The 21,039-nt window shown below is 40.2% G+C and overlaps 1 protein-coding gene and 1 pseudogene across 1 annotated transcript; both read left to right on the forward strand.

Annotated features, from left to right (window-relative positions):
* Positions 1–6,733: 6,733 nt before the first annotated feature.
* Positions 6,734–7,672, forward strand: LOC101401641 (olfactory receptor 7D4-like; annotated as a pseudogene).
* Positions 7,673–19,552: 11,880 nt separating this feature from the next.
* LOC101401895 (olfactory receptor 7D4-like) lies at positions 19,553–20,536 on the forward strand. Its single transcript, XM_004442601.2, has one exon. The coding sequence runs from the start codon at positions 19,553–19,555 to the stop codon at positions 20,534–20,536; it is 984 nt and encodes a 327-aa protein (XP_004442658.2).
* The last annotated feature ends 503 nt before the right edge of the window (positions 20,537–21,039 follow it).

The following is a 21,039-nucleotide window of genomic DNA, read 5'->3' on the forward strand; positions in this document are numbered from 1 at the left end:
TCTTATCTCTTCTTCTTATGAGGACATCAGTCAGATTGGATTAGGGCCCACCCTAATGATCTCATTTTAGCTTACTTACCTCTTTTTTTTTTTTTTTGGTGAGGAAGATCAGCCCTGAGCTAACGTCCATGCCATTCCTCCTCTTTTTGCTGAGGAAGACTGGCCCTGGGCTAACATCCATGCCGATCTTCCTCCACTTTATGTGGGACGCTGCCACAGCATGGCCTGACAAGTGGTGCGTCGGTGTGCGCCTGGGATCCGAACCTGGGCCATCAGCAGCAGAGCGCATGCACTTAACCGCTAAGCCACGGGGCCGGCCCTGCTTACTTACCTCTTTAAAGGCCCTTTCTCCAATTATAGTTGCATTCTGAGGTACTGAGGGATTAGGGTTTCAACATATCAATTTTCGGGGCACACAACTCAGTCCATAACAATGCCCAAGATGTGTGTAACACACCCTTCTGTAACAATTCCCTTTTGTTAATCATTGGGGAATCATGCTATCTAAACCCTACTCCTTGTTTCCTTTTCTATTCCATTACGTACGCAACTATTAGATCTAAATTTTTGCTTTAAAAAGGCAAATTACCTAAATTTTATGTGACAGTAAAATGTATATGAAAAGTGAGACATTCTGGAAATTAACAGATGGATTAATGGAGGAAAGAAGGGGAAATCCACTCTACAAATTTCTGACAGTTACAAATGTTCAGTTTGTGTAGATGATGTTTACTATCAGGCAAAGACTGGGAGAGAGAGCAAATTGGAAACACGTCTGCACCCCGAAGTTCATTTCTAATTCTAGTATTAGCATTGCTGTGATTGTTTCATGCCTTTAAATATTTATAACCTGATCTCTAATAAATATTGGTATGAAGTTTAAAAAAAATAAGGGCTCATTTTCATAGAGCTTACGTTCTATTAGGAGAAAGAAAGTAAACTAGTACATAAATAAATAGGAGAAATAGAGACTGTGAGAAGTGCTAATAAAAATTAAAGACTAATTAGGAAACCTATTTTAACGTAATGTTATTGTTACTTTACTATCTAGGACAATTCCATGTGTGGATATGTCGATGCTGTAGATTGTGTTATTCTCTCTGAGATAACATGTTTGGAAGGAAAAAAGGAATGAAGGAAAAAACATTGAGTTCATTCTTGGAAAGGTTAATTAGATGTGCCTATGAAATACCCTACTAATAATAATACCCCACTAACAATACCCCAGTGGCATGTGTTGGTCTGGTGTTCTGTCTTAATGGCAGTAGTGGAAGAGAGAATTGAGTTTACAGAAAAGCAGATCAGAAAGACAAGATTAGGCTTGGCTGAGCCTTACTCATGATCCTTCATTCTGTTTAAGTCTCACTTCCTAAGGAAAGTCATTCCCAGTTCCTGATCCTCATGCACCACAATTAAGCTCTCATGGGACACTGTACATGTTGTTGCAGGTCACGATTCAAATGGCTGATGGGGTGGACTGTAGTGAATCCTGTGCTGTGTGGCCCACTTCTCCTTTCAGAATCAAGGGCTTTTTCTTCCAGGTGGAGGGAGTGAAGCCATCTGACAGCCCTCAGCCTTCAGTCCTCATTGAGAATTGCTCTAAGCTGAAGGAACCTGCCCCACTCAAGGTCACTCCACTCAGATCTCTTCCAGGGGGAGCATAACTGACCGACAGCCGTATGTATAGACCACTGTATTTGCACTGAGGTTGCACCTGGGCTGCTCCCAGCCACTGACTGACAACAGCGGCATACCAGTGCATGCCCTTTGCCATGGTCACATAATGACATTGATGACGAGGATCAGTTACCCCTGCCAGGACAGTAATGACTCTTCTTGGCATGAGGGACATAAAATGCTAGGCAGCAGAAGTTCAATGGGATTTTGCCATGTCTCTGAAGGTGTTACCCCTTTAGGAGTAAATACCTCTAAACCTGCAGAGGCCAGAGGCCTGAAGCAGAAACTCCCCAAGAGACTCACTGGGAGTGATGTTAGCTGAGGCCACTTCTACTTTCAACTTTTGATTTCTGGACCGATGAATGCTATACACTGGAGATATAACACATTATAATTGTCATTGTTTTGGAGTGTACACTGCATCCTGTGAATTATGTAGCCATAATGTCCTGTGTATTCAAATGCCTGCACTAAATATCCTTCTCTTTGAAATTAATTGTTTCCAAATCTTCTATTAATTTTTTTAAACTAACTATACTCCTTTAAGGCTACGTTTTAACTCTGTCCTCCCTTTCTCTTACAAATTTTATAAGTTATTTATATTTGCCATCTATGTTTCCTCGATACTCACTTTTCAACCCACTCTACCTGGATTATTTCTAACCCGACCCTCTATTTAGACATAATAAATGGAGTCCTCCCTAGTATCAACAAAGGGCTCCATCGTGCCAGCAAATGTCAAGGGATATTTTCCATCCTCCTTTGGTTAGTCCTTTCAACAAACCCAAAACTGTTAACCACTTTACTTTTCTTCAGAAAGGACCTCTTTGCCTCCACGATGTTGTGGACACCAAGAGATCTATGGAATCACGGTAGATTCTTCAAGGGAAGAACATCACGGACAGTTGGTTCCTGGGTTTGGTTCTTGTAGAAATTAAACTTTCCTTAGGGGACACCTTGTCACTTTTAAGTCAAACCCAAGAAAGAAGAATTTCTTCTTGGAAAAAATACCTTCTCCTTCCACCACTGTTGCCTACCCAGACACAACACTGGCTGAAAATTTTCCATTTTCTTATCTTTGTACCCCAAAGGAGCTGAATTGTTTGAAAAGAAGAAAGTCAATAGAACAATTTATTTAATGAGAAGCTCTGAGAATTCAACCTTGGAGATGATAACATGTTCCTGTTGCCCTTTTCCTATAATTCTCTGATTCCTGCCTCAGTGAAAACCCAAATGGGCTTCCCAGGGGCAGACCTCAGAGAACAGAAAGCCTCAGTGATAACCATCAGAGAGAGTCATAGTGTCCCACTGAAGGCTGGTGGAGTAAGACGGAAAAGAGGAGAGAAAGTGGGCACTACGCTTTACCTCAGGAGTAATGAGGCTGGGACAGTCCCATGTTTATTTAGTCTACAATGGTGAAGTGTCTGTACTTTGAAGGTACTTTAGTTTATACTGAAACCAGTCTTTTCCAATTCTTGTTCTGTTTCCTTTTCTCTCTTTTTGGAATCTAGAGCCTCTCTCCAATTAAAGTTATTTTCTGGAGAGTCTCCATGTCTTCTCTCCTCTTTCCCAGAATTGTGGGCTCCTGTTGGATTTCCTGTGTCCGATCATTTATTCACTAACTAATCCCTGGAGATCTATTATGCACAAGGTATTGTCACTTATTTTTTTGCTCATGTGATTGGATTTTCCTATTATATTCTCTAACTATTTTTGCAGCAGATTTGACTCACTGATAGCACTTAATAATTCTGTATTAATTGTTATTGTTGTTTAACTTTAGTGTTCACAATATCATCTGCAAATGATTTAATTATTTCTGACGTTCAGTACTCAGGCTAATTTCCTTTTCTCATCTTACCAATCTCTTTAAATGTTCAGGAAAATATTGAATGGTGGAAGTTGGAGTAGACTGCTTTGGTCTGTTCATGAATTTAACACAAATATTTTAGTCTTTTTATGTAGAATATTCTGTTGGCTACAGTTTTTTTTTTTAATGATTTTTTTTTTTGTGAGGAAGATCAGCCCTGTGCTAACATCTGCCAATACTCCTCTTTTTTTTTCTTTTTTTCTGAGGAAGACTGGCCCTGGGCTAACATCCATGCCCATCTTCCTCCACTTTATATGGGACGCCGCCACAGCATGGCTTGCCAAGCAGTGTGTGGGTGCACGCCCGGGAGCCGAACCGACGGACCCCCGGCCGCTGCTGCGGAGCGTGTGCACTTAACTGCTTGCGCCACCGGGCCGCCCCCTACAGTTTTAAAACAACTATTCCTCATTGGGTAAGAAATTGTCCTTAGTTTCCTCACGTAGCGAGAGGCTCTGTTCTGGCTAAACACAGTAACTACTGTTACATTTTTTCAAATGTATTTGCTATTGTGATTATGGTTATGATTGCTCTTCATTAACCTATTTTTGTGCTGAATATGTTGGCAAAAATCCTGGTATTAAACTAGCTTCCCGTTCCTAGAATAGGTATTACTTATTCATGATGTATTGTTCTCTTAAAATTGATATGAATGCAATTGATTTAACTTTATCATTACATTTTGTGTCTATATTCAAGCATATGTGAGCTTGAAGATTTCTTTTTTGTGTCATAGTGGAGGTGTTGCCTCTCAATCTTTATTACACATGTAACATTTGTATGTGTTGAGTACCTACTATGGGCCAGACACCGTTTATGTCGGAAAGGCAACAGTGAGCAAAAACAGTCACTTCTTCTGACTCAAAAATATACACAAAATTACCAATGTGAGATGTACATCAAGGAATAGTGCAGGATGCTAGACTTGTGGGCCTCACCCACTCTGTCCTCCTGACCCTCACTCTCTGTTCTCTATCTCACTGGACTCTCAAATCCCTTCCGTTCCCAAGCTCACTGACCCACAGGGCAACTGTGAATTCTCTTCTCTCAGCCCCAAATGCTTGCCCTTTCCTTATTTCCCCTGGTTAACAATTACCTATCCTCCTTCTCATAGCTCAAATATTCAAATTTCAGGGAAAACTTTTCCACCCACCTCCACAGACTAAATTGGTCCTCAATGATTTTTTCTCTCTTTGATTAACTGGCATTCTCTAAGCATTAATAACACTGACCTATTTCCTATCGTGGAGAATGTAAACATTTATTATCAAATCTTAAATATGCTTTTCATTTTTATGATAATTTGATTTACGAAGGTTTGAATATTTTTTATCAACTCTATCAATCATATTTTTTTTGCAATTAATTCCACTGATTTTTAATAAAACACATTCCCACTCTGAGCATGTACACGTGAGCACACACTCTCACACATGCTTTGTATTTTATTTTAATTGTCTTGTGATTTTGTTTCTCTTCTTTTTTTTTTTTTTTTGGTGAGGAAGGTCAGCCCTGAGCTAACATCCATGCCAATCCTCTTTCTTTTTTTTTTTTGCTGAGGAAGACTGGCCCTGAGCTAACATCTATGCCCATCTTCTTCCACTTTATGTGGGACGCCGCCGCGGCATGGCCTGACAAGCGGTGTGTTGGTGCACGCCCGGGATCCCAATCCCGGCCCCCAGCAGTGGCGTGCACGCACTTAACCGCTACACCATGGGGCCGGCCTATTTCTCTTCTTATCTATGAAGTCCACATGCTGTTCCTTCTTCTTGGAAGAATCCATCGGGCAGATGGTGTCTGAAAGAGGGAGTCATAGAGACCTTCATCAGTTAGAAGTGCTGCTGGTGGTGAAAAGAGATAAGAGGACTGTTGTGTTTCTAATGATCAGAATTCCACCTTTGATGACTGCCCAAATTTAAGGGGAATATTAGCCATGCAAGAAAGATTTATTGAGACATTAAGAACAGCAGCTCACATTTATCAAGTGTCCACTGTATGTCACAGGAATTACACTAGAAGAGTTACATGCATCACCTCATTTAGTTCTCTCATCAGTCTCACAATGTAGGGCATATTTACTACTCCCATTATAGAGGCGAAGTGTCTGCAGCTAAGAGAGATTAAAGAACTTTCTCAAGGTCACACAGATGTAAGTTGGTAGATCAAAATTCAATTATAGGAAGTATGACTCAAGATTCCATTTTCCAAATCACATCTCCATACTGTACTTTGGGAGAGTTGCATGTCAAAAATAATTGTCATAAAAGGAACATATTAATAATGATCACAACAGCTATCAGTTATTGAGATCCTACTGTGAAGAAAGATATTTCCAAACCTCACAAAGAAGTTAATAGCAGTAACCACATTTTTAGAAAGAAAAAAATAAGACACATGAATGTTAACTGTGAAATCGATAAGAAGTATCAGACCACAGAATTAACATTGTATGAGTCAAAACCTCATGTCTTAATCACTATTATAAAGTTACTACAGGGCCGCCCCCGTGGCTTAGCAGTTAAGTGCGCGCGCTCCGCTGCTGGTGGCCCGGGTTCGGATCCCAGGCGCGCACCAATGCACCGCGTCTCCGGCCATGCTGAGGCCGCATCCCACATACAGCAACTAGAAGGATGTGCAACTATGACATACAACTATCTACTAGGGCTTTGGCGAAAAAAAAAGGAGGAGGATTGGCAATAGATGTTAGCTCAGAGCCAGTCTTCCTCAGCAAAAAGAGGAGGATTAGCATGGATGTTTGCTCAGGGCTGATCTTCCTCACACACACACACAAAAAAGTTACTACAATGAAAGAAGTATGGAGATTATCAAAGAAAATACTTTACCTTTCTCAATAGTTTGGAAGAGTCATATCGAGGAAGAAATTGGTTCCTGTCCATAGATTTGAATAGGAGAATTTGAACCAGTGAGTAGAAGAAAAACGAGTAAACAAGAGAGAGAGAGATTTCTGCTAAATTATAGAAAGTTTGAATGATTACACACATTTAAAATGAAAATGGGCTACCACTTGACTGAGTAAATCATTGGAATTGGAATTGTCATTGGAAGGACTGTTAATGGCAGAAGGATGTCCATGCAGAGGTGGAATCGAGGGGCTGAATAGCTCAAGTGTCACGTGGATGTTCATTGAACATTGCTTTTGCCTCCTTCTCCAGTATACATGCCAGCTACATGCAATCAGGTAACCACACAGGAGTATCACAATTCCTCCTCCTGAGTTCCTCAGAGGATCCTGAACTGCAGCCCCTGCTCTTTGGAGTGTTCCTGTCCATGCACCTGGTCACCGTGCTTGGGAACCTGCTCATCATTCTGGCTGTCAGCTCTGACTCCACCTCCACACCCCCATGTACTTCTTCCTCTCCAACCTGTCATTCATAGACATTGCTTCATCTCCACCACCATCCCGAAGATGCTAGTGAACATCCAGACACGCAGCAAAGACATCTTCTACATAGGCTGTCTCACTCAGGTGTGTTTCTTTATGATTTTTTCTGGAATAGACAATTGCCTCCCAACTGTGAAGGCCTATGACCAGTTTGTGGCCATCTGCCACTCCCTGCACTACAATGTCATCATGAAGCCATGGCTCTGTGGTCTCCTGATTCCGATATCTTGGGTCATTATTTTCTGTATCTCCCTGTTTCATATTCTGCTGATGATGAGGCTGACCTTCTGTTTAGGCACTGAAATTCCACATTTCATCTGTGAACTGGCTCAGGTTCCCAAATTAGCCCACTCTGACACTCACATCAATAACTTCTCGTTGTATGTGGCCACTGCCCTGCTGGGTGTGTTTTCCCTCACTGGGATCCTCTTTTCTTACTCTCAGATTGTCTCTACCATAATGAGTATGTCCTCTGAAGGAGGAAAATGGAAAGCATTTTCCACCTGTGGGTCTCACCTCTCTACAGTCTCCTTGTACTATGGGACAGGGCTCGGGGTCTACCTCAGTTCTACTGTGACCCATTCTTCCCAGAGAAGCTCGATCACCTCAGTGATGTACACCATGGTCACCTCCATGCTGAACTCCTTCATCTACAGCCTGAGGAATAAGGATGTGAATGGGGGGCCCTGGGAAGGCTTCTGAGCCAAGCAGCCTCTTGTCTGTGATGGGTCATTGGCCTCAGAACTAAGTAAACATTGTGGACCCCGAAGGTAAATGTTGCCAATTTATTTATTTTTTTGTGAGGAAGATCAGCCCTGAGCTAACATCCAATGCCAATCGTCCTCTTTTTTGCTGAGGAAGATTGGCCCTGGCCTAACGTCTGTGCCGAGCTTCCTCTACTTTATATGGGATGCTGCCACAGCATGGCTTGACAAGCGGTGCATCGGTGCACACCTGGGATCTGAAACTGCGAATCCCGGGCCGCCGCAGCGGAGTGCACACACTTAACCACTGAGCCACGAGGCCAGCCCTTATGTTGCCAATTTAAATCTCCTGGTTCTTTTTCTCCCCTAAAACACATGCTTGATTTCTTCAGTTCTCAAGACACCCATGACTTCACTTTTATTTGTTTTTGATTAGTTTCTCCTCAACAGCTCCCTCAGTAATTCCTTTTGACTTTTCCTGCTTGTGTGCTGTCCTTAAAGTTCTATGTTTAGTCAGTTTTCTTGCAGCCAATGTTAAGAATTCTGTCTTTAGATTTAAACCATTTATCATGTTAAGTGCTGACTTGGTTTCCCCCAAAATTATCCTCTCCAACTTTGATGCTCTTCACCTTCATTTGGTTGTGTACTTGTTTCCTCCTGAAGGAATGCAATGAAAATCATACAGTCATCACAACAAAGTGCTTACTGCGTCAGGACTGTGCTTGTTTCTTCACATGTATGACTTTATTTCATCTTGGAAACATTTCTTTGAGATATTTTCTCTCATTCACCTAACTTTTCAAAAGAAGTGACTGAGATTGAGTTGGACTATGACCTGGCTAGCTGACACTGACTTTGCTATCCTACTTTTCATGAGAACAGTGATGTGATTTTCAACTTCAAAGTAGGAATGTAGATTTGAAAGCTGCTTTGTTCAGATGATTCATGGTAATATACCACCTAGCATATCGTTGCTTCATTCTTTGTAATCCTTCCTTCCTCCTTTCCTTTCTTCCTTCCCTTCTTCCTTCCTTCCTTCCCGCCCTCCCTCCTTCCTTCCTTCCTTCCTCCCTCTCTTCCCTCTTTCCTTTCTTTTCTCCTTCCTTCCTTTCATTCTTCAGTTTAACCTTTATTTCCCATCATTGCAAGTTGAGATACACTCTCTAAGATCCCAAAATATGTAGTAATGAATACAAGAGAATAAGATTTTTTTTACATGGTTTAATTTTTTTCTGAGACTCTTTGGAGGTGCCATAGGAATCGCAGTTACACAGGAATACAGAGTTACATGTGGAATGTGTTTAGAACTTAGTTCACTTTTTGAGAAGAATGTTGACAGATTTGAGTCTGCAGGGAAGAGTGGAGTAGTAGATGCTGTCAACATTCCTACCACATTCTTTGGGAGCCTCTCGCCATCTCCGTTGCATGACTGCCAATGGCCAGCACCAGCTGGAACCTACTTTGCCCAATATGTGGTGGCAGAAGTGACAGGGAATTATGCCCCATCAGAGATAGCCCTTGAGGGAGAGGTGGGGCGTATGCCATGTCTTTTACCCTTTAACTAGGATAATGATGAGGTTTGGATTTTGTATGATTTTCCAGAATTTCCCCACAAGATGAACATTCTGCTCAATCACAGTGGTAGGTGACCTAATGCAAGCTTTTTTGGATGTATTTTCTTCTCTGTATCCCTTCTCTTCTCTCTCATCCATGTTCCTTGTCCCTCCAATGAAGTACTTGTATGTGAATCCTTGGATCAGCATCTGCTTCTGTAGGAACCAAAACTAACACAGGTGATAAAGATTGTGATGTATCAAGACAATATCATGAAAGGATTTAGGGACTTTGAGAGAAAAAAAGAAGGTAATTATTGAAGACATAGTAAGGACTGCAAAATTGCTCAAAATTATACTTTATTAGAGATGAAAGACTTATTTGATACAGCTTCAATTCACTTTGATTCCATTAAGTTTAATCTAATGTGCATTTATTCTCTACTGTGTACAAATTGAGGAGGGGACCAGACAGGTACAAATTATTGCAATACAGAGGGTGAGCGTAATAATATTGGTGTGTAGTAGAGCCTGTGGAAAACGAAGATAAAAGTTTACAATGCACCTTGAGTAATTCCAACAAAAATGTTTGGGTGACATTCAAGAGTGAGCCATTTCAGGAAGATATATGGAACTTATGGCTGAGATATTAGAAATAAGCTTGGATATGTAGATGGAAGACAGATCATTGAGAGTCTAATTTGGTATACTAAAGAGTTTAAAAGCCATTAAGCACCAGTGGCATGCTGCAATCATATGTATAGCATGAAGACTTTAGGATTGTCGTGTGTGGGAGAAATTGGAGGCAGAGGGAACAGTAGGAGGCTGTGGAAATGTCCAGGGGAGAGATGATGGGGACCTGACGTAAGCCAGTAGCAATGAGCTGGGTAGATTTTGGAAGAAAGTTGTATTGATTACCTATTCCTGCTGTAACACATTGTCATAAGTCTAGTGGCTTAAAATGACAGAAATTTATTATTGCACATTTCTGGAGGTCAGAAGTCTAAAAGGTATAAGCAGAGCTGCCTTCCTTCTTCAGGCTGTAAAGGAGAATCTGCTTCCTTGCCTTTTCCAAATTCTAGAGTCCCCCTGCTTTCATTGGCTCACGGCCCCTTCCTCCATCTTCAAAGTCAGTGGTATAGTATCTTCAAATCTCTCTCTAGCCCTCCTGCCTCCCTCTTCTAAGGATGCTTGTGATTACATTGAGCCTATGCAGATAATTCAGGATAATTTTCCCAACTCAAGATCCTTAATTTAATCACATCTGCAAAATGTCTTTTGCTATCTATGATAACATAGTCACAGGTTCTGGAGACTAGTACATGGATGTCTTTGGGAGGCTGTTGTTCAACCTGCCACAAGAGATGTGTGTGAGTTAGATTTTGCCAACAATTGATTGATAGGGCCTTGAGCTGAGATGGTGGAAATTCTGTGATGACACTCCTTGTTGATTTTCACTTGGCGTAATCATCTCATGATTCTGGTTCATGTAAATATAAGTCTGCACTAGCAGCCAGATCAGCTTTGCTGGTGAGTGATAGAAGAGAATTTCCTGATTCATCTGATCATAACTGAGCTGAGGCTTGGATAAACACTGGCACAACTGGACACAGGGGCTCAAACACTACAAGGATTTCCTTTCGGATTATCAGTTTTATTTTCTCAACCTGCCTACTTGCAAACGGAAAGAGACACAGAAACTAGCAGCTCTAACAACTCATACCTCACAGCTTCATTATTAAAGATGAACTTGATTTATTTTAGCTCCTCATGTGCAAAAAAAAAATCTCAGAAAAGGATTGTGATTGACACAATAATGTGCTCTTCCTACTTTGGACCAATCAACAGTGGTCAGGAGACAATATCACTGGCAGCCCCTTCAGAACCACATTTCTTTATTTAATTTATCGGACCTATTTTTACTGAGTATTTATTGTGTGTCAGTCATTATTTTAGGCTCAACTCCGCGGGGTAAAAGAGGATCAGGAGTGTGAAGAGGGCAGGTTGTCATGTTATAAAGGATAGTTTTAATAAACTTCATTGAGAAAGTTGCATTTGTGAAGACAGTAAATGAGTGAGGTGAGTGCATATCTGCAGAAAGAGTGCCCCAGGCAGAAGATAAAGTTAATACAAAGACTCTGAGGTGGGAGGTGGCCTGGGGGGAATGTGGCTGCAGTAGAGAGAGTGAGAAGGAGCACAGTAGAAAAAATGGACAGGTGTCAGGGGCTGATCATGTGAGGTTCCCTCTGACATTGAATGACTTTTGCTTTCATTTACTCTGAGTGGTGTGGGGAGTCATTGCAGGGTTTGAGCAGACACACGAAGTCATTAGGATTTTAAAAAATCATTCTCGTTGCTGGGTTGAGAATGGATTGCAGGATATGAGGAGACCTGCTCAGAGGGAACTGCAGCAATCTAGGTGAGATATAGGAGGCTAGGACCCAAAGGGATAGTAGTATAAGGATTGAGAAGCAGTCAGTTGAGCCAAAAAGATTTGGGTGTGAGAGAAAGAGAGGAGACAAGAATGACTCCAGGTGTGGGGCCTGAACAACTGAAAGAATGGAATTGTATTCATTGAGACAGGGAGGTCTGTGGGTGGAACAAATTTGAGAAGGAAAGGGGACGTCAGAAGTTCAGGTTTTGAAATGTCAAAATGAGATATTCCAAATTGGTAAATATTATATGATTCCACTTAAATGAGGTACCAAGAGTAGTCAAATTCATAGATACAGAAAGTAGAATGGTGGGTGCCAGTGGCTGGGAAAGGAAGGAAATAGGGAGTTAGTGTTTAATGAATACAGAGTTTTACTTTGAGAGAATGGAAAAGTTCTGGTGAGGGATGGCGGCAATGGTTGTCCAACAATGTAAATATACTTAATGCCAAGTGTACAGAACTGTAATTAAAATTGGGTAAAATGGTACATTTTACATTATATAAATTTAATCACAATAAAAAAGATGAAGTAGCACAAAATAATGGAGAAGGATCATGAGATCTTTCAGATAATATTTTCAATATCATTGTAAAATAATAGGAAATGGCTGTGATTTATGGATAAAAATTTTAACATTAGCGCTCAACAGTCTTTACTAGAATTTCTAACCCATGACAATATTGACATTTTGCTCTATATAATTATTTGTCATGAGGGGATCTCCTGTGTACGGTAAGATTTTTAACAGATCCATGTCATCTACACACTGGATGCCAGCACTGAGTTCTGATAACCAGAAGTGTCTCCAGATTGCCAATTGTCCTGTATGAGGCAAAATCAGCCTCATTGAGAATCATTGGAATAGAACAATTCCATGGGTGCCAGAGTTGATGGTGGTAGCTTTCAAAGAGAAGGGAATAAGTGGAAAACCAACATTTTAGGGAGGAAAAAACATCAGCTGAATCTTGGAAGGGTTGAGGTGAGGGGTGAACAGAACACCCCACTGGTGCTATTCTCTCATAGGTCACATGTATTAATCTGATGATCGTGGGTCATGACAGCATAAATCAATTAATTGTACAGAGAAAGAGAGAAGGTTCTGCTGAGAGAGGCAGGAGTTAGAATGACAAGCTGATGCTTGTCTGAATCCTACCCATGATCCTTCAGTTCTCAGTGATAGGGCCACACTGGATATGGGCTCTCATTGGACACTGTGCCATCCATTACAACATTAGTCACCATTGTAATTAAATAATTATGTGTATACTTTTTTTTTTTTTTTTAAGGCCTGCCACTTAAAACCTCCACCTGATCTTTGCATTTCATCCCTTCCTAACTTTTGGGAAAACTTACACTATCCCTTATCCTTTCTTTATTCTGTATATTCCAATATCTGCATGCAATATTATAATTTCCAATGTCATGGGGATGGTCCACATTCTCATTTCTTTTGATGAAAATGAAACTCACTCATAGATCCATACTCCTCTTTGGGTATTGCTCCAAACTTTTAGAGAATTTGGTCTATACTTGCAACTTCATTTCCACTCTGCTCACTCTCTCTAAACCAACTCATCTAGACTCTTTGTACCTCTATCACAATTGCTCTGCCTGAGTTCTGCAGGGACCTCATGTGCCCAACAAATTCTCAGGGATATTTCCTTTCTTCAAAATGCTTGATTTTTCAGTAGCAATGTCACTAATGGCTGCTTTCTCCTTCTGGAAATAGGTACCTTTCACATGCATTTCATTTTTGTGACCATGGGATTCTGAGAGTCAAGTCTACTGGGCTCCTTGTAACATTAACACATCCCTCAGGGAAAAATTCCTAACTTTGGAATTAAATCCTGTGGAGCGGAGGCAAGAAATAGGGCAGTATCTTAAAGAGCCCTGGGAGAATCTTTTGAAGGAAGATAAAGAAACATTTTTAATCTCCAGGAGAATGATCTTGTTGACTGCAAATGTTTGAATGTACCAGATAAAGAAGGAATAACTGAAAGAAAGAAATCTGTATCTCTCCACAATTATCTTCACGGAAATAAAAGTGGCAGGAAGCTTTGTTTCTATTATTTTCCTTCTACCTCAAGGGAGCTTGATTGTTTGAAGAGTAGAATGAAAATAAAAGAATTTATTGAATGAGATGCCCTGAGAATTCAGCCCCTAAGGTCCTGGAAACTTTAAATAAAGTTTCAGTGTCCCCAAGGTAAACCATCTTGGGCCTCCCAGAGATATGGGTTATGAATTCCCTGCCTTGAGCATCTCCCTATACTTTCCTATTATAAAGTCACTGTAGAGAAAAAGCAAGGGTCCTCAGGGGTTTCCGTGATGCCATCTGAAAGAGCCAGTGTGTCCTAGTAAAGGCTGGGGGTGGGGTAGGGGAGGGTAGATAGAAATAGTGGAGGGAAAACTTTTATTAGGCCAGAGTACAAGGGACACAAACAAGTGTTTCTCAAAGTGTCTCTAGGCCAGTAGCACCAGCATCCCCTGGGAGCTTGTTAGACACGCAAATTCTTGCCCTTCATCCCAGATCTGCTGAATCAGAAAGTCCAGGGTCAGGCCCAGCCATTTGTGTTTATGCATCATATGAATGCATAAGGGGGACCTAGGAGGATGTTATGAATGGCTAAAATTTGAAAACAACTTCCCTAGGGGATTTGTTGAAATGGATTATGAAGGATCCATACAGGGCTGAATCTTCAGAGACCTGGGTGCTCTCCACCTTATCTACTAATAACGATACATTTGTCTTTGTCTTCACAACATTTGTGTCCCCTGCCTATTTTCACCTTATGAATTTGTTTGAATTATTAGAATAATATTAAATATTTATGGTTCATAGCAGCAATTCTTACATGATCATTAAATGTCATTCTTATGCTTCCATGTTCAAAAGAATGTATCTTTCATTGAAAAATACACATTATTTATCATTTGAAAAATAAATCCTCATTGTCCCACTTTGAGAGCCGGCACCGCCCCCACACACCAACACCCCACCATTTGCAGCAGTGGCTGATAAATGTTATCAAATACATTTTGATTCCTATTGAACTTGCCAGCTTTTAAATTGACATATTTATGCACTAATGAATATAAGTAGATTTCCTAAAGTTGAAGCATATTTAAATTCCCGGGATAAATATTATTGACCCATGGTGTATTGTTCTTTAATATACTGATCGAGACAGACTTAGAAACAAAACAAACAAAAAACAAACTTATAGATACAGAGAACAGATTGGTGATTGCCAGAAGAAGGGCAAATGGGTGAAGGTGGTCAAAAGGTACAAACTTCCAGTCATAAAATAAATGTCATGGTATGTAATGTACAGATGAGTGACTATAGTTAATAATAGTGTATTATATATTTGAAAGTTGCTAAGAGTGTACATCTTAAAAGTTCTCATCATAAGAAAAAATTTATAACTACACATGGTGATAGATGTTAACCAGACCTAGTGTGGTGATAATTTCCCAACATACACAAATATTGCATCCTTATGTTGTACCCCTGAAACTAATATAATGTTATATGTAAATTATATATCAATTAAAAAAATTGATCCAAATGTCCCAAGGGATGGACTCTAGTGAATACTGTACTGCGTTGATCAGATCCTCCTTCAGAATGAAGGGCTTATTCTTCTAGGTACAGCAGGTGCAGCCATCTGACAGCCCTCAGCCCTCAGCCCTCTTTGAGAATTGCCCTCGGCTAAAGGAAGTTGCCTCACTCAAGGTCAGATCACTCAGATCTCTTGCTGTGGGAGCATAACTGACAAATGACCATCTGTATCCACCACTGTGTTTGTACTGATGTTACTTCTGGGCTGCTCCCAGCCACTGACTGAGCACAGCAGGTACTAGTGCATGCCCATTGCCATGGTCACACAATGACATTGATGACAAGGGTCAGTTCTCCCTGCCAGGTCTGTGACTCCTCTCCTTCAGATGAGAGACCCAAAATGCCAGGCAGCAGCATAGCTGGAAGTTTAATGGGACTTTGCCATATCTCTGGACGTGTTATCGCTTTAGGAGTCAAGACCTCTAACCTGCAGAGGCCAGAGGTGTGGAGACCTGAAGCACAAACTCCCCACATGGCTCACTGGGAGAGATGGTAGATGGGGCTGCTTCTACTTCCAAACCTTGATTTCTAGACCTATGTATTCTCTAAATTGGAGATACGACACATTATGATTGTCATTGATTTAGAGTGTATACTGCATCCTGTGAATTATGTAATCAGCGCTTCCTGTGAACTCAAAAGCCTGCACTGGATATGATCACTCTTTGAAATTAAATGTGTTCACATATCTTCCATTAAATTTTTGTTAACTTTATCATACTTGATACTCCCTTTCGGGTATGTATGATCTCTGTGCTCCACTCCTCTGACAAACTTTGCATGTGATTCATATTTGCCACCTCTATTTCCTCAATATTTACTTTTAAACCCACTCTACCTGGATTATTTCTGCCCCTGCCCCTCTATTTAGAGGTAATAAATGGATCTCTCCCTAATATCAACAAAGGCCTCAGTGTCACCAACAAATGTCAAGGGATATTTTCTATCCTCACTTGCTTAGACCTTTCCACAAAACCAAAATTATTAACCACTCTGTTTTTCTTCAGAAAGGACTTCTTTGCCTCCGTTATGTTGTGGATGCCAAGTGATCCTTGAAATCAACAAAGATTCTTCAAGGGAAGAACATCACAGACAGTTGGTTCCTGTAGAAATTAAACATTCCTAGGGGCACCTTGTCACTTTTAAGTCAAATCAAAGAAAGAAGAATTTTTACTTTGAGAAAATACCTTCTTCTTCCCCCGCTGTTGCCTACACAGACACAACATTGGCTGAAAATTTTCCGTTCTCTTATCTTTATACCTCAAGGGAGCTGAATTGTTTGGAAAGAGGAAAGTCAGGAGAACAATTTGTTTAATGAGAGGCTCTGAGAATTCAACCTTGAGATAATAATAACATGTCCCTGTTGCCCTTTTCCTATAATTCTCTGACTCCTGCCTAGGTGAAAACCCAATTGGGCTTCCCAGGGGCAGACCTCAGAGAACAGAATGCTTCAGTGATAACCATCAGAGAAGGTCAGTGTATCCAGTGAGGGCTGATGGAGTAAGAAGGAAAAGAGGAGAGAAAGTGGGTCCTAGGTTTTACCTCTAAACTAATGAGACTGGGACAGTCCCATGTTTATTTAATCAACGATGGTGAAGTCTGTACTGTGAAGGGACTTTAGTTTCCACTGAACCCAGTCTTTTCTAGCTCTTGTTCTGTTTCCTTCTTCCTCTTTTTGTAATCTAGGGCCTTTTTCATATAAACATTATTTTCTGGAGAGTCTCCCCTTCTTCTCTACTCTTTCCCATAATTGTAGGCTCCTGCTGGAGATCCCGTGTCCAATCATTTATTCACTAACTACAGACTGGCAGTCTATTATGCACGAGGTATTATCTATTTTATTCCTCACGTGATTGGATTTTTCTATTATATTCCTTATTTTGCAGCAGATTCGACTCACAGATAGCACTTAATAGTTCTGTAATGATTGTTGTTGTTCCACTTTAGTGTCCACAATATCATTTACTAATAATATAATTACTTCTTATGTTTGGTACTCAGGCTAATTATCTTTTCTTCTTTTACCAATTTCTTTTAATGTTCAGGAGAATATCAAATGATTACAGTTGGAGTACACTGCTTTGGTTTGTGTGTTCATGAATTTAATACAAATGTTTTAGTGTTTTAATGCAGGATATCCTGTGAGCTGTAGATTAAAACAACCATTCCTTATTGGGTTAAGAAATTGTCTTTAGTTTCCTCATTTAGCGAGAGGCTCTGTCTGGGTGCTAACCACAGTAATGGTTGTTATATTTTCTCAAATGCATTTTCTATTGTGATTATAGTTATGATTTCTCATCATTGACCTATTTTTGTGCTCAATTATGTTACAAACATCCTACTATTAAACCATCCTCCTAGTCCTAGAATAGGTATTACTTATTCATGGTGTATTATTCTCTTAAAATAGATAAGAATGCATTTAATTTAACTTTATTCTTCATTTTTGTGTCTATATCAGGCATATGTGAGCTTGAAGTTTTCTTTTTTTTGTATCATAGTTGATGTTTTTGGTCTCAATCTTTATTATACATCTAACATTTGTATGTGTTGAGCACATACTATGTGCCAGGCACCACGTAAATCCCTGGAAAGATATTGGAGAGTAAAAACAGTCATTTTCTGACCCACAAATAAACATAAAATTACTAACATGAGAGAAAAATCAAGAAATAGTAGAAGATGCTGGACTTCTGGGGCTCACCCACTCTGTCCTCCTGACCCTCACTCTCTGTTCTCCATCTCACTGGCCTCTCAAATCCCTTTATTCCCAAGCTTACTGACCCACAGAGCAAACATGAATTCTGTTCTCTCAGCCCCAAATGCTTGTGCTTTCCTTATTTCCTCTGACTATCAATTTTCCATCCTTCCTCTCATAGCTCAAATATTTGTATTTTAGAGAAGGCTTTTCTAGCCACCTCTCCAGTCTAAATTGGTCCTCAATGATTTTTTTTCTCTTTAATTAATTGCATTCTCTAAGAATTAATAACTATGACCTTTTTTCTATCATGGAGATTTAACATTTTCATCATAAATTTGCCCCTTAAATTTTTAAGGATATTTTAAGTATAGAAATTTTGTATATTTTTAACCAAATCTATCTTTTTTTAAATAATTAACTGCATATATTGTTAATACAATACATCCCAGCTTCTGAGCATGTACACCTCAGCACACATTCTCACACCTACCTTGTATTTTATTTTAACAGTTGTGTGATTTTTTTTCCTCCTCTTATCTATGTAGTTCACATTTTTTCCCTCTTCTTGGAAGAATCCACACGGCAGGCAGTCACTGGAAGAGGAAGCCATAGGGATCTTCATTAATTAGTGCTACATGGCAGTCAAAAGAGATAACAGACATGTTGTGTTTATAATGATCAGAATTCCATTATTGATGACTACCCTAGTTTAAGGAAATTTTATAAGTGATAGCCATGCAAGACCAATTTATTGTGATGTTAAGAACATTTAACAAGTGTCCACTGTATGTCACAGGAATCTCAAGAAAAATTACGGGCATCAACTCACTTAATTCACTCATCAGTCTTACAATGTAGGGCATATTTACTACTCCCACTGTAGAGGTGAGGTATCTGCAGCTAAGAGAGATTAACCGGCTTTCTCAGGTCACACAGGTGGTATGTTGGTGGACCAAAATTCTTTTCTTGGAAGTCTGACTCAAGATCTCATTTTCTAAATTGTATCTCTATATTGTACTTTGGAAGAGTTATACAGCAAAAATAATTGCCTTAAAAAGAATAGGTTAATAAAAATAAAACTATAGTTTATTGAGATCATACTGTATGCAAAGGCATTTCTAAACCTCACAAGAAGGTCGTAGCAGTAACCACATTTTCAGAAAGTAGAAAAGTAAGGCATATGAGAGTTAACTTTGACATCAATAGGAAGAATCAGGTTATAGAATTAAGTTTGTTTTAGTTGAGGATCCACATCTATTATAACTATCATAGAGTTATTTGAATGAAGGAAAGACGGAGATTATCAAGGAAAAGACATTAAATGTCTTCAATTATTTTGAAAGTGTAATATCATAGAGGAAATTGGTTTATGCCCACAGCATCAAATAGAATTAGAACCAGTAAGTAGGAGACAAAAAGAGATTTCTGCTGAATTTGAAAAAGGCTAAATAATTACATTTAAAAGAAAATGAGCTACCATATGGCCGAGTGAATTCACTGTCACTGGAAAGACAAAGAGCAGGTGGAGGATATTCACACAAAGGTGGAATCAAAAGGTGATGACCAGCTGAGGTGCCAGCTGGCTGTTCAATGAACATTGTTTTTGCTTCCTCCTCCAGCAGACACACCAGCTACATGGCAGCAGGAAACCACACACAAGTATCAGAATTCCTCCTCCTGGGTCTCTCAGAGGATCCTGAACTGCAGCCCCTGCTCTTTGGATTGTTGCTGTCCACGTACCTGGTCACTGTGCTTGGAAACCTTCTTATCATCTTGATCATCAGCTCTGACTCTCACCTCCACACCCCCATGTATTTCTTCCTCTCCAATCTGTCCTTTGTAGACATCTGTTTCACCTCCACCACTGTCCCAAAGATGCTGGTGAACATTCAGGCAGAGAGTAAAGACATCTCCTACATAGGATGTTTCACTCAGGTGTATTTTTTTATGATTTTTGCTGGACTGGATGGTTTTCTCTTGACTGTGATGGCCTATGACCGGTTTGTGGCCATCTGTCACCCCCTGCACTACACAGTCATCATGAACCCACGCCTCTGTGTCCTCCTGGTTCTGATGTGTTGGTTCATCATTTTCTGGGTCTCCCTGCTTCATATTCTATTGTTGAGGTGGCTGACCTTCTGTATAGGCACTGAAATTCCACATTTCTTCTGTGAACTGGCTCAGGTTCTCAAGTTAGCCTGCTCTGACACCCTCATCAATAACATTGTCTTGTATGTGGCCACTGCCCTTCTGGGTGCGTTTCCTCTCGTTGGAATCCTCTTCTCTTACTCTCATATAGTCTCCTCCTTAATGAGGATGTCCTCTGCAGAGGGAAAATATAAAGCATTTTCCACCTGTGGGTCCCACCTCTCTGCAGTCTCCTTGTACTACGGGACAAGTCTGGGTGTCTACTTCAGTTCTGCTGTGACCCATTCTTCTCACAGAAACTCGATCGCCTCAGTGATGTACACCGTGGTCACCCCCATGCTGAACCCCTTCATCTACAGTCTGAGGAACAAGGATGTGAAAGGGGCCCTGGGAAGGCTCCTCCGCGAAGCATCCTCTTGTCTGTGATGGCTCACTGGCCTCAGAGCTAAGGGGACATTGTGGGCCTCGAAGGCAAATGTTGTGAATTTAATCTCCTGGTACTTTTTCTCCCCCAAAAGACATGCTTTGTTTCTTCTATTCGAAAAGCACCTATGAACTTTGCTTTTGCTGCTTTTTGTATTAGTTTCTCCTCAATAATCTCAGTAATTACTTTATGTCTTTTCTTCTGTGTTTGTAGCCCATAAAGTTCTGGTTTTGGTTCACTTTCTTACAGCCATTCCTGAGATTTCCAACTTTAGATTTGAAGCATTTATATCAAGTGCTGGCATCATATCCCCCCCAAATTATCCTCTCAATGTTGATGTCTTCACCTTAATTTCATTATGTGTTTGTTTTTCCTGGAAGAAATGGAATGAAAATCATACAAGAGTCATAACCAAAGTGCTTGTCATATCAAAGCTATTCTTGTTGCTTTACTTGTATAATTTTATGTAATCCTGACAACATTTCTTTGAGATTTCTTTTCTCAG

Source organism: Ceratotherium simum, chromosome 39 (assembly GCF_057802395.1).
Source record: "Ceratotherium simum simum isolate JZ-2026a chromosome 39, ASM5780239v1, whole genome shotgun sequence".
In the NCBI taxonomy this organism is placed as follows: Eukaryota; Metazoa; Chordata; class Mammalia; order Perissodactyla; family Rhinocerotidae; genus Ceratotherium; species Ceratotherium simum.